The 12,413-nt window shown below is 37.9% G+C and overlaps 2 protein-coding genes across 3 annotated transcripts in view; one reads left to right on the forward strand and one right to left on the reverse strand.

The window, feature by feature from the left end:
- The first annotated feature begins 284 nt into the window (after positions 1–284).
- Positions 285–3,297, forward strand: LOC140679043 (E3 SUMO-protein ligase ZBED1-like). The gene is made up of 2 exons (XM_072913875.1): positions 285–608; positions 1,429–3,297. Exons 1-2 carry the CDS (start codon positions 385–387, stop codon positions 2,624–2,626), a joined length of 1,422 nt encoding a protein of 473 aa, XP_072769976.1. The 5' UTR covers positions 285–384; the 3' UTR covers positions 2,627–3,297.
- A 1,858-nt stretch (positions 3,298–5,155) lies between these two features.
- The window catches only part of ska1 (spindle and kinetochore associated complex subunit 1), a 44,452-nt gene continuing 37,194 nt past the window's right edge, over positions 5,156–12,413 (reverse strand). For both annotated transcript variants that reach the window (XM_061969274.2, XM_061969273.2), the window contains one exon: positions 5,156–6,269. In XM_061969274.2, coding sequence (XP_061825258.1) covers positions 6,121–6,269 — 149 coding nt within the window. In that variant the 3' untranslated portion in view covers positions 5,156–6,120. The remainder of the gene's footprint in view (positions 6,270–12,413) is intronic.

The following is a 12,413-nucleotide window of genomic DNA, read 5'->3' on the forward strand; positions in this document are numbered from 1 at the left end:
GCGGAAAAGATTATCAGGACTCCTCTTCTTCCTATCCAGGAGATAGCAAAAAGCCGCTGCCTGACCAGGGCTCAGAAAATCTAGACTCCTCCCACCCCCAACCAAGGACTGTTTTCACTGCTGGACTCTAGAAAGAGGTTCCGCAGCCTCCGAAGCAGAACCTCCAGGTTCTGTAACAGCTTCTTCCCTCAGGCCGTAAGACTCTTGAACGCATCATAACTATCCCCTCAATTCCCCCCAAAATGGATTAACTCACTGGAATAAAAAGACAATAAAACTAAGGCTGAAACGACGCGTCAACGTAGTCGACGTCATCGGTTACGTAAATACGTCGACGTCATTTTTGTGCGTCGACGCGTCGCATATTTACGTCACACCACTGTCATGGCGGAGCGCAGAGCAAACGATGCGAGCGAGGGGATAAAAACACGCCAAAAGTCGTCAAAAGTGTGGGAGTATTTTAATAAACGGCCTAATAATGTTGTTTTATGCACACTGTGTCGAGCGGAAATGGCGTATCACAGCAGCACAACGGCTATGAACGAGCATCTAAAAAGAAAACATCCGACAGCGTTCTTCCCATCACCATCAACGAGTCAATCATCCGCGTGAGTATACGTTGTCATCATTACACAATAACATGAATGTGTCATTTGTATCTGCGTTGTAAATTCATAAACTAAAGCACCGTTTTGCTCTGAGAGGCGCGTTTGGCGTGCCTGTTCAGTGTTTACAAAGACGCGCTCCTCTTTAACGCTAACGTTAATAAGTTGTGCAAATACCTTTTACAACATTAACAGTTACATATACTATCTTTAACGCTAACGTTAATAAGTTGTGCAAATACCTTTTACAACATTAACAGTTACATATACTATCTTTAACGCTAACGTTAAGTTGTGCAAATACCTTTTACAACATTAACAGTTACATATACTATCTTTAACGCTAACGTTAATAAGTTGTGCAAATACCTTTTACAACATTAACAGTTACATATACTATCTTTAACGCTAATGTTAATAAGTTGTGCAAATACCTTTTACAACATTAACAGTTACATATACTATCTTTAACGCTAACGTTAATAAGTTGTGCAAATACCTTTTACAACATTAATAGTTACATATACTATCTTTAACGCTAATGTTAATAAGTTGTGCAAATACCTTTTACAACATTAACAGTTACATATACTATCTTTAACGTTAACGTTAATAAGTTGTGCAAATACCTTTTACAACATTAACAGTTACATATACTATGTACAAACGAACAATTAACTTCACTTTAATCATACTATCATTGTTGTGTTATTAAACCAATTTAACAAGATAATGTGTGTAGTTTAATTAACCTTTTGTATTAAAGTAAGCTGTATTTGGGTATATTTAAAATGAAAATTAATTGTTGTCTCTTATGTTGCAGCAAACGACAAAGCAGTGTCCAGGATTTTTTTCCAAAGAGGCATGGGACTGAATGCACACCCCAAGTGGCCGCTGACCTGACTGATGGTGTCCTGGAAATGATGGTCATAGACATGAGGCCATTAAATATGGTAGAAGGGGAAGGGTTTCAAAAAATGATCACACGGTTTCACTCTGGCTACACACTACCATCAAGAACCCACTTCACTAAGCTTATGGAGCAAAAATACACAAAGAAAATGAATGAAGTCAAAGCAATCCTGAAAAATGTGAAAGGAAAACTGACACTCACAACTGATGCATGGACAAGTATGGCCACTGAAGCTTACCTTGGTGTCACCATTCACTTTGTTAATGATGAGTGGGAGCTTGCCTCAATTAACTTGACAACAATGCCCCTCAATGAAAAGCACACTGCAGAAAACATTGCCTCTTGGATTGAGGATGTTGTCAATAAGTTTGAAATAAACATAAAACTAGTACAAGTCATTGTACATGACAATGCTGCAAATGTTGTTGCAGCTTTAAGAGTTCTTGAGGAAAGACATGGTGTTTCATCCCTCAGATGTGTTGGCCATACTCTACAGCTTGTAGTTAACCATGCTCTAAAGGACAACCACATCAGCAGAGCTTTAGGAGCAGCAAGAAGTTTGGTCGAGCACTTCAGAAAAAGTGAGCTATCCAGTACAAAACTAAAGGTTAAGCAAAAACAAATGGGTTCTCCAGACCACAGCCTCATACAAGATGTGTCTGTGAGATGGAACAGTTCCTTTTACATGATTAGTCGCCTGCTTGAGCAGAGGTGGCCAATAACAGCAACTCTGTCAGATCCGGAGGTCACTCAAAGAGGGAAGCATTTTCTGGATCTTAAGGCTGACCAGTGGAGCTTGCTTGAAGAACTTGAACAAGTTCTGAAACCTTTTGAATGTGCAACTGTGTACCTGAGTGGAGAATTTTATGTAACAGTTTCCGCTGTCCCTCTGCTGGTCAAAGGGCTTCGGAAGGCTACACAAACTGCTTTTGAAAATGCATCAATCAAGTGTTTCCAGGTCACTGCTGCACGTGAGATAACATCCAGGTGGGAAGCCGAGACCACATTCAAAGATGATGGACCAAATGTGTGCATATTAGCAGCTGCACTTGACCCACGATTCAGGAAGCTGAAATTCCTGACTGCAGATGAGTGTTTAAAAGTTTAATACAAGCTGCATGCAATAGTTCTGGAGGAGAAAAGAAGGGAAAAGGAGACACACGCTCAACAGGGCACAGCAATGCAAGTGGAAAGACCAGATGCTGACAGGCGGCCTGTATCTTTACTAGACACACTTCTTGGCTCAGATTCAGATGAACTCAGCAACAATGAGGAAGACAACAATGACAGTAATGATGCTGAAATGGTCAGAAACGAGTTAGTGTCTTATTTTGGAGAATCCCCCATTTCCAAGGATGAAAACCCATTAAAATGGTGGAAAGAACATCAGGCAAGGTTTCCAAATCTGGCAATGCTGGCTCGGTCTTACCTCTCAGTTCCAGCCACATCGACCCCTTCTGAGCGCCTATTTTCAGCTGCTGGGAATATTGTAAACAAGAAAAGAACCAGCCTCACCCCAGAGCATGTAGACATGCTAACCTTTCTTCATTACAACTGTTAGTCACTCACTGGAATGAGTAGAATTGGTTATAGTGTACTGTGTTGGACTGGATGTTTATTTTGCACATTTTAAAAGCAATACTTAATGTTTACAGTGCTCCAGAATATTTAGATTGGCACAAATGTTTACAGTGTTACAGAATGTTTTGCCATGTTTTCAATGTTGACTGAGTGGCCATACTTTTTTTTTTTTGTAAATAAAAGCCATGCCTTTTGAAAAAACTGGCCTAAATTAATTTTTTTCATCTTCATTTTAAATAAAAAAAATAATCGGTAAAAGGAAAAATAATCTATAGATTAATCGGAAAAAAATAATCTATAGATTAATCGATAGAAAAATAATCGTTAGCTGCAGCCCTAAATAAAACATACATCCATAAATGTGGATTCATATGAAAAAGTGCAATATATTTATCTGTACAGTAATCTATTTGTTTATATATGCACCTTACTGCTTATTTATCCTGCACTGCCATGGCCTAATGCAACAAAATTGTGTTCTTATCTGTACTGTAAAGTTCAAATTTGAATGACAATAAAAAGGAAGTCTAATAAAAAAAAAAGTCTTTAGATCTGCGTACGTGTGTTTTAAGTTGTCTGTTTGTCCCTAACCCGAAAGAACCCCTCTATAGGCTGTCAACTTACACGTGACTTTTGCGACACTTCTGACGCTTAAGAATTGAGCGCGCGCATCCAGATTTGTGAACAATTTGTGCAAGTGCATTCAGAAGCACATGCATGTAATTCATTCTGCGTGCGCGTATCTATGAATATATATTTATGATATATGAACACTTCTGCCGTTTAAGAGTTGTCTGTCCGTACAGCGGGAGACCTCTTATTAGTAGGAATAATGGCAGCATATTTGTAAGTAGTGTGTCTGCTGATGTAGTTTGTTATTGTCTCTCTGTCTTGTCCATTGTACTTCCTTCTATTACCTCCTGATCCAAACTTGTAATATATCAAAAAGATCTAACAACGTTAAACACAAATATTGCAACAGGAAAAGTATCTAAAACCTCTCCTGTGTAGAGTAGCCTATATTTGGACCACAGCTGTGGACGCACGCTTCCGTAATCGGATCAATACCTGAAATAATATTAATATTATAATATATGAAGTAATATTCTCACGCTTTTTCTGCAAGTCACAATCCAGTTTAAATTTTTTGGTGCATCCACCTGTAACTGTGGCAATGTCTCCGTTTTTATTTTTTTCCATGTCAGACTCTTTTTGCTTTAAATCCTTTCCAGGTTGTTTTTCTTAGTAATAATAATAATACTAATAATAATCAATCCAATGCGAAATTGCAAGCAAATCTGTAATTTCATATATTGTAAAATAATCCTCAATGTACTTGCAATTCATGTCTGAATAGGAGAACTCATGCCAAAGAACTGCATCTGTGACTGTAGTGTAAACTATCTCATCATATTTACTTTCTATCTCATAATTTCGATTTATCTGTCTTATAATTATCTTACAATTTTGACTTTTTATCTCGTTTTTTTTTTTAATGTCAACTATTTATATTATAGTAATGTGACTAATAATTTTCATTTTCTTATCTCATTATTATTATTATTTCTATCTTATAATCATGACTTCCTATCTCTAAATTGTGACTTTATATCTTATAATCATGACTTTGTATCTCTAAATTATGACTTTCTATCTCAAAATGTGGATTTTTAAATCTCATAATTTTGACGTTCTTATGTTATTTCTACCTTTTATCTCATAATTTCAACTTCTTATCTCATATGTTTGACTTTTTATGTCATATAGTTAACTTACCGTGTTTTTGTTTTTTTTAGTGACCGAAACGGTCTTCCAAAAAAATTCATTTTAATTGGAAAAAATAAATAAAATAACCTGAAAAAACAGTAACCACAAACAAGTCTATGTTGACATTTAAGTGCAGGTAAATAATATTCCAAGAGATGGCAGCAAGTAGCTAAGTACCTTGTTAGTCACACAATATAATGAGTAAGTTTAGAATAACTGAGAGGTGGTAGTGACAAAGATGGATACATATCTGAAAAAGGAAACATAAAACTCTGAAGTGGGCCACAAAAATATGTTTATTTGCATGTCTTTATAAGGAAATAGCAGAGCAACATAAATTATGTCTTGTTCCATTAGAAGGTTCACTGGATATTGCGGCCATGTGCACATACACACGGATATTTTAAAAATGCATATTTTTCTAACCCTTAAAATAAAGAAACACTGAATCTATTTTGTTTACTTGCAAGCCCACCTAAAATTACTTTCAGGTAAATCCGGCGTATCAAACGGATTTGAAAATTGTTGTTTATATGCTTATATACTTCCTTCCTATTAGATTTAATAAATGCATGTAGAATAAGAAAAACACAACAGTATACATGTTTTGTTCTACTTTAAAAAGGTTTTCCACATTGTTATCAACATAAGTGTATGCTATTTAGCTTTAATGAAGAATAAAATTGTGAGAGGGCTGAAGACATATTTACAAAAATCAATTGAAAACATTTCAACATGAAAACATTCAGTATTCGACGTCTCATTGTTGTCCATTTCCCATAATACAAATTCCTTCTCAAAACCAATAATTATTGCGACTCATATTGCTGAACAGATTTAAACTATTCAGACTATCCATTTTCAACATATCAAAACATTGCTGAAATTTTTGTTTCTACCTCAAAAATTCCAGCAGCACAAAAAGTCAGGCTAACAATTTTCCACGTCTCTAAATGTATCCTAATTTCACCTTCAATAAACATTTAGTTCAGTGTAACACCCACCTTCAAGAGTTTACAATAAAATAGCTTTGGTAAATTATTTATTGTAATTTATTTTGTTCTTTGTAAAGTTGGTATATCCAAGAAAAAAACTTTACAGTATGTCAGGTTTGATATTTTTGTGGGTTTACATTTTTTTTTGTCTGTGTCAGCCCTGTGGTTGATTGGTGATCAGTCCAGAATGGGGTAGAGGTGTGTGTAAACAAATCTGACAGTATTTTAAAGCAGAGGCCTGTGTCAGGGCTTGAGTTGTTCATACCAGCATGTAACGAGTGGTGCCTCCTCCTCGCAGCTCTCGTATGCGCTGGCAGTGTCGCAACATGTTAAAAATGCTCTGAAGTCGCTTGTCAACCTTCATCTGTGTGAATTCACGTAAATCCTCTTCCACCACAAAGTACTGACCTGAAACAAATATTAACAGGTTCTTAACATTGGTTGTTCAACAAACAATAGATTGACTATTGTTTTTCTAAAACGATTTGAAAATATATTTCTTAAAATTTAATATCTGAAGCTTCAAGAAGTGCTATTGTGAATTTCATGTAACAGATGCCATATAATATTACACACAACAATGTCACATTAAGAATATATATGTTAGCTTAAAGGCAAACTGCACTTTTTGGGGGGAATTTGTCTATAATTCACAATCTTGAGAGATAAGAACACGTCTTTTTTTTAATAAACATAAATAAACACATAAAGGTCTGCTTACAATGGAGCCAATGTGAGCCAAGACGTCATTGCGTCTATTCCGACCTTAAAACCCAATACACAACCATCCAAAATGCGGCATACATAAATACTCCATTTACATTTCATGACCTGAATATTAACAAAGTATAAAATTAAATTATTTCATAACGCTAAGGACCTATTTTCAGTGGCACATTGTCACAGAGAGGTATGCTCTGTGTTGACAACGTGCTGGTGAGCTGCTTTCTCTCCTCAGAGCTCATGGATATTCATTCTAGATTATAAATAATTCCTCTCACCTCAAGAGGAAAATGATGTGGACATAAACTGAGAAGTTGGTACACTTTGACAGCCAGCATAAACCCAGAGATGGCAAAAAAGACACAAAGACGCTTCGTTCCACCCCCTTTTTTTGTGAGGATTAATTTTTCATCTAAAAGGGAGTCATGGCCATACCAAAGACTATAAAAATGGGACCCATTACCTCCCTGCTTGGCACTCAGCATCAAAGGTTGGAATTGGGGGTTAAATCACCAAAAATTATTCCCGGGCGCGGCCACTGCTGCTGCTCACTGCTCCCCTCACCTCCCAGGGGGTGATCAAGGGTGATGGGTCAAATGCAGAGAATAATTTCGCCACACCTAGTGTGTGTGACAATCATTGGTACTTTAACTTTAACTTATATGAACATCCTATCAGTCGGCATCCAAGTGACTGCAGACATTGTACAGTAAGTGATTATGTATTATGTTTGTTGGCTCTCATGAAGTCTGCAGTGAGTAGAGTAGAGTAGTAATCAGTAAAGTGAAAGAAAAAAAGCGAACGTCGTGATGCTTTTGTAAAATTAATGTGCCCCCGTATGCTTAAAATTAGAAAAATACGTTAATATTACATGTTATTAAGAATGTGCCTGTTACTGCATTACATGCAGTATATATCTACAGTGTGTATATAATGCATTGATGGAAGTGTCTGGATGCTTTTTAAGCCCTTTATAGGTAAAATAGAGCGACTCCCTTAGGGTCCATTGTAAGCTGACTTTTGCTTGCATTTATTACTAGTCAGAATGCTACCCTGTAAGAAAGGGATAGTGGTTATTTTAGAGTTGGGATACGATGGACAGATTGCAGCCAGAGAATCCTTTAATCATCTTTATCACTTGAAGGTGTGGGTGGCATTTGTGGGTAAGTGTGTGTGGTCGAAACAAATAGAAAAAAGAGGAAACAACATTTAAAATGATATACTCCTTAATATGCAGCAATTGACATACATAATATAATATGATATAAAAGGTATGCATAATAACAACATACTACATTTAACTATGCATGAACTGCAAGTTTCTAAACTTGAGAGCCATAAATGGCGTTTTTTGTGGTCTATGTCGCCCTCTTGAGGCCGAACAGTTGCAATGATTGTTAAATAAGCAATGCGTGAGGGGGAACGTCAACAAGTCAATTTACTCAAAAACACCTGAACTTAGCATACGATGCACCAAACGTGCAGAAGTAACAAGGCAAGACATTCAGTTCAAATGCAGTATGTACGTAATAGAAGTTACGTAAACGCATACAGGGCTGGCTGGCCACCATTGATTGCTTAAGGGATAGTCTGACAAAGACGTGCACAAAGGGGTAAATTAATTGAATTACCAAATTAAAAGCCCCGGAACATTACAGAACTACAAAACCCAAAACAAGTGAAGTTGGCATGTTGTGTAAATCGTAAATAAAAACAGAATACATCCATCCATCCATCCATTTTCTACCGCTTATTCCCTTTGGGGTAGCGGGGGGCGCTGGAGCCTATCTCAGCTACAATCGGGCGGAAGGCGGGGTACACCCTGGACAAATCGCCACCTCATCGTAGGGCCAACACAGAGAGACAGACAACATTCACACTCACATTCACACACTAGGGCCAATTTAGTGTTGCCAATCAACTTATCCCCAGGTGCATGTCTTTGGAGGTGGGAGGAAGCCGGAGTACCCGGAGGGAACCCACGCAGTCACGGGGAGGACATGCAAACTCCACACAGAAAGATCACGAGCCCGGGATTGAACCCAAGACTACTCAGGACCTTCGTATTGTGAGGCACATGCACTAACCCCTCTACCACCGTGCTGCCAAACAGAATACAATGATTTGCAAATCCTTTTCAACCTATATTCAATTGAATACACTGCAAAGACAAGATACTTAACGTTTGAACCGGTAAACCTTGATGCCTGCAACACGTTTAAAAAAAGCTGGCACAAGTGGCAAAAAGACTGAGAAGGTTGATTAATGCTCATTAAACACTTATTTGGAACATCCCACAGGTTAATAGGCTAATTGGGAACAGGTGGGTGCCATGATTGGGTATAAAAGCAATTTCCATGAAATGCTCAGTCATTCACAAACAAGGAAGGGGCGAGGGTCACCACTTTGTGCACAAATGCGTGAGCAAATTGTGAAACAGTTTTATTGCAAGGACTATAGGGATTTCCCCATCTACGGTCCGTAATATCATCAAAAGGTTCAGAGAATCTGGAGAAATCACTGCACGTAAGTGGCAAGGTTGAAAACCAAAACTGAATGCCCGTTACCTTAAGTCCCTCAGGCGGTACTGCATCAAAAAACCGACATCAGTGTGTAAAGGATATCACCACATTGGCTTAGGAACACTTCAGAAAACCACTGTCAGTAACTACAGTTTGTTGCTACATCTATAAGTACAAGTTGAAACTCTACTATGCAAAGTGAAAGCCATTTGTCAACAACACACAGAAACGCTGCTGGCTTTGCTGGGCCTAAGCTCATCTAAGATGGACTGATGCAAAGTGGTAAAGTATTTCGTGGTCTGACAAGTCCACATTTCAAATAGTTTTTGGAAACTGTAGATGTTGTGTCCTCCAGACCAAAGAGGAAAAGAACCATCCAGACTGTTCTGGGCGCAAAGTTCAAAAGCCGACATCTGTGATGGTAATGGGGTGTATTAGTGCCCAAGGCATGGGTAACCTACACATCTGTGAAGGCACCATTAATGCTGAAAGGTACATACAGGTTTTAGAGCAACATATGTTGCCATCCAAGCATAGTCTTTTTTATGGACGCCCCTGCTTATTTCAGCAAGAGAATGCCAAACCACATTCTGCACGTGTTACAACAGCGTGGCTTCGTAGTAAAAGAGTGTGGGTACTCGACTGGCGTGCCAGTCTAGACCTGTCTCCCATTGAAAATGTGTAGCGCATTATGAAGCGTAAAATACGACAACGGAGACCCCGGACTGTTGAACAACTTAAACTGTACATCATGCAAGAATGGGAAATAATTCCACCTGACAAGCTTAAAAAAATGGTCTCCCCAGTTTCCAAACGTTTACTGAGTGTTGTTAAAAGGAAAGGCCATGTAACATAGTGGTAAAAATGCCCCCGTGCCAATGTTTTTGCAACATGTTACTTCCATTAAATTCTAAGTTAATGCCCCATCCATCCCACCCATTTTCTACCACTTGTCCCTTTACAGGGGGGTGCTGGAGCCCATCCCATCTGCACATGGGTGGAAGGCAGTGTACACCCTGGACAAGTCGCAGGGCCAACACAGATAGACGGACAACATTCACACGGGCCAATTTAGTGTTGCCAATCAACCTATCCCTGTGTGCATGTCTTTGGAGGTGGGAGGAAGCCGGAGTACCCGGAGGGAATGGTTATTTGCAAAATAAAATTACGTTTCTCAGTTCGAACATTAATTATCTTGTCTTTGCAGTCTATTCAATTGAATATAAGTTGAAAAGGATTTGCAAATCATTGTATTCTGTTTGTATTTATGATTTCCACAACGTGCCAACTTCACTGATTTTGGATTTTGTAAGATCATTCATTGATGCTGTCTGCTATTTAACATCAGTATAGCCATTGGAGACATAGTATTTCTAATCAGTGTCAATATCACAGCGGAATTAACTTGTTCCGAGCCAGAGACGCCTAGTGTCACGTCATAGGTCAACCGGAAAATAAACAGTTTTATCTGCACTAAAAGGAAAATAATTCCCCCTAGTCTACGGGAGGCACATATTGTATGACCAATAGTTGCATTAGAGAGTGTGCATGTACACTGTGACTTCTCATGTAGGTGTGAAAATACAGAAAACCAAACTATTTGAGAAATTAGAATAATTTAGTGCATAGAAATATAGTGATTGAATGGCACTTTCATCCAGTCATCCATAGTTCAAGATTGCTTTTTCCTACCCTGTTGTTATCTTGTTGTTTTCTGTTTAGTTGGTATTGACGGCTTTTGTTTAGCTCTTCTGAATTAAAATCCCATTTCCTTCAGGCGGATTCTTACAGTTTGGTCACAGACAGTGACTAGAGTTTCTGCCCATTTGTTCTTCATTTGTTTTGCTTTGCATTTTCTGTTTTCAAGACGTAATGCTTTAAATTTTCTGTCATGACGCTTTTATGTTTACTTGGTCTCCCAGTATGCTTGCCTTTATAACCTTTCTATGTTGTCTGTACCTGGTCTGGACTTTAGACACAGCTGACTGTGATCAATCAACATCTTTTGCAACATTGCATGATTTTCCTTCTTGAAGAAGTTTGATAATCCTCTTCTTTGTTTCAATTGACATCTCTCGTGTTGGAGCCATGATTAGTGTCAATCCACCTGGTGCAAGAGCTCCCCAAGGTGGGAACACTTTGTTTTAACTGCAGACAAATTAACAGATTTAATCTGACGCAGGTGTTAGCTTTGAAAATTAAAATGTATAGGGTTATTTCCTAATTGTGCCTCAGAATTGAGTGATTATTGTTTCACTCTGCTTGATTTGAAAACGATTGTTAAATATATGTTTCACGAATCACAGAAACAGTGTCAGAAAAACAAGATCTGCTTTGCAAAATGAGCAAGGTATTAATTTTTTTTAACAAGAATGGGAGGAAATGTTCCCACACTTTACATATTTTCACCTGCAATGTTGTTAGAGTGGCAGGCTGACTCGGGGTGCAACGATTTGTCGATACTGTTGACAAATATCGCCCCAAAAATTTGTCATCGGCACACTCATCTCTCAACAAAAGTTGTGACGTCATCACTCGTGTTTTCCAGAGGAATGCGAGTCATCGTGGCCACTTGAACAACATCGCTGGTGAAAATATGAAAAGTGTGGAAACATTTCCTCTTATTTTTGTTAAAACATTAATACTTTGCAATGCAGATATTGATATTATGACACTACATTTGTGACACAAGAGCATTTAAAAAGGCACTAAAACAAATGTTCACGCACACACACCACATTCTATAAATTGAGTCTATTAAATTGCTAAAAACGCCAGGAGTTCAACAATAATATGCCAGTGTGCAGCTTTATCACAAAATACTTGTATTTTTTAGCAAGTTAGTTTTGGTGTTTTATCGATTGTTGTTATTGCTGCTATTTAACTGTCCATTTTTTTTTTTTTAGCAATTTGCCTGTCCATGCTTTTAAATAGACAAAAATTAATAGTTATTTATATTTTGTAACAGCGGAATGAGCAGCATAATTACAGTATAAATAAATATTTATCAATTAATTGGTCATCTTTGTTGTCAGGTAACACATGCCTAAAAATATCTCAAGCTGAATTTAAAGTCGATGGCTAAATCAGAGCCACTAAATGTGTACGCTTTATAATCCGATTTGTTGACTAGTCGACTCTCAAAATAGTCGTTAGTAGCAGCCCTTGAGCGGACTCGCGTTCCTGCAAAAAAACACGAGCGGTGACGTCACAACTATTGTCAACTAATTTTAATGTTGAAATTTGCCAACAATGTCGACAAATTGTTGCACCCTGAGTTGTTGTCTCCTGCCAAATGAGGCTTTTT

The sequence above is a fragment of the Nerophis lumbriciformis genome, linkage group LG10 (assembly GCF_033978685.3).
Source record: "Nerophis lumbriciformis linkage group LG10, RoL_Nlum_v2.1, whole genome shotgun sequence".
NCBI lineage: Eukaryota > Metazoa > Chordata > Actinopteri > Syngnathiformes > Syngnathidae > Nerophis > Nerophis lumbriciformis.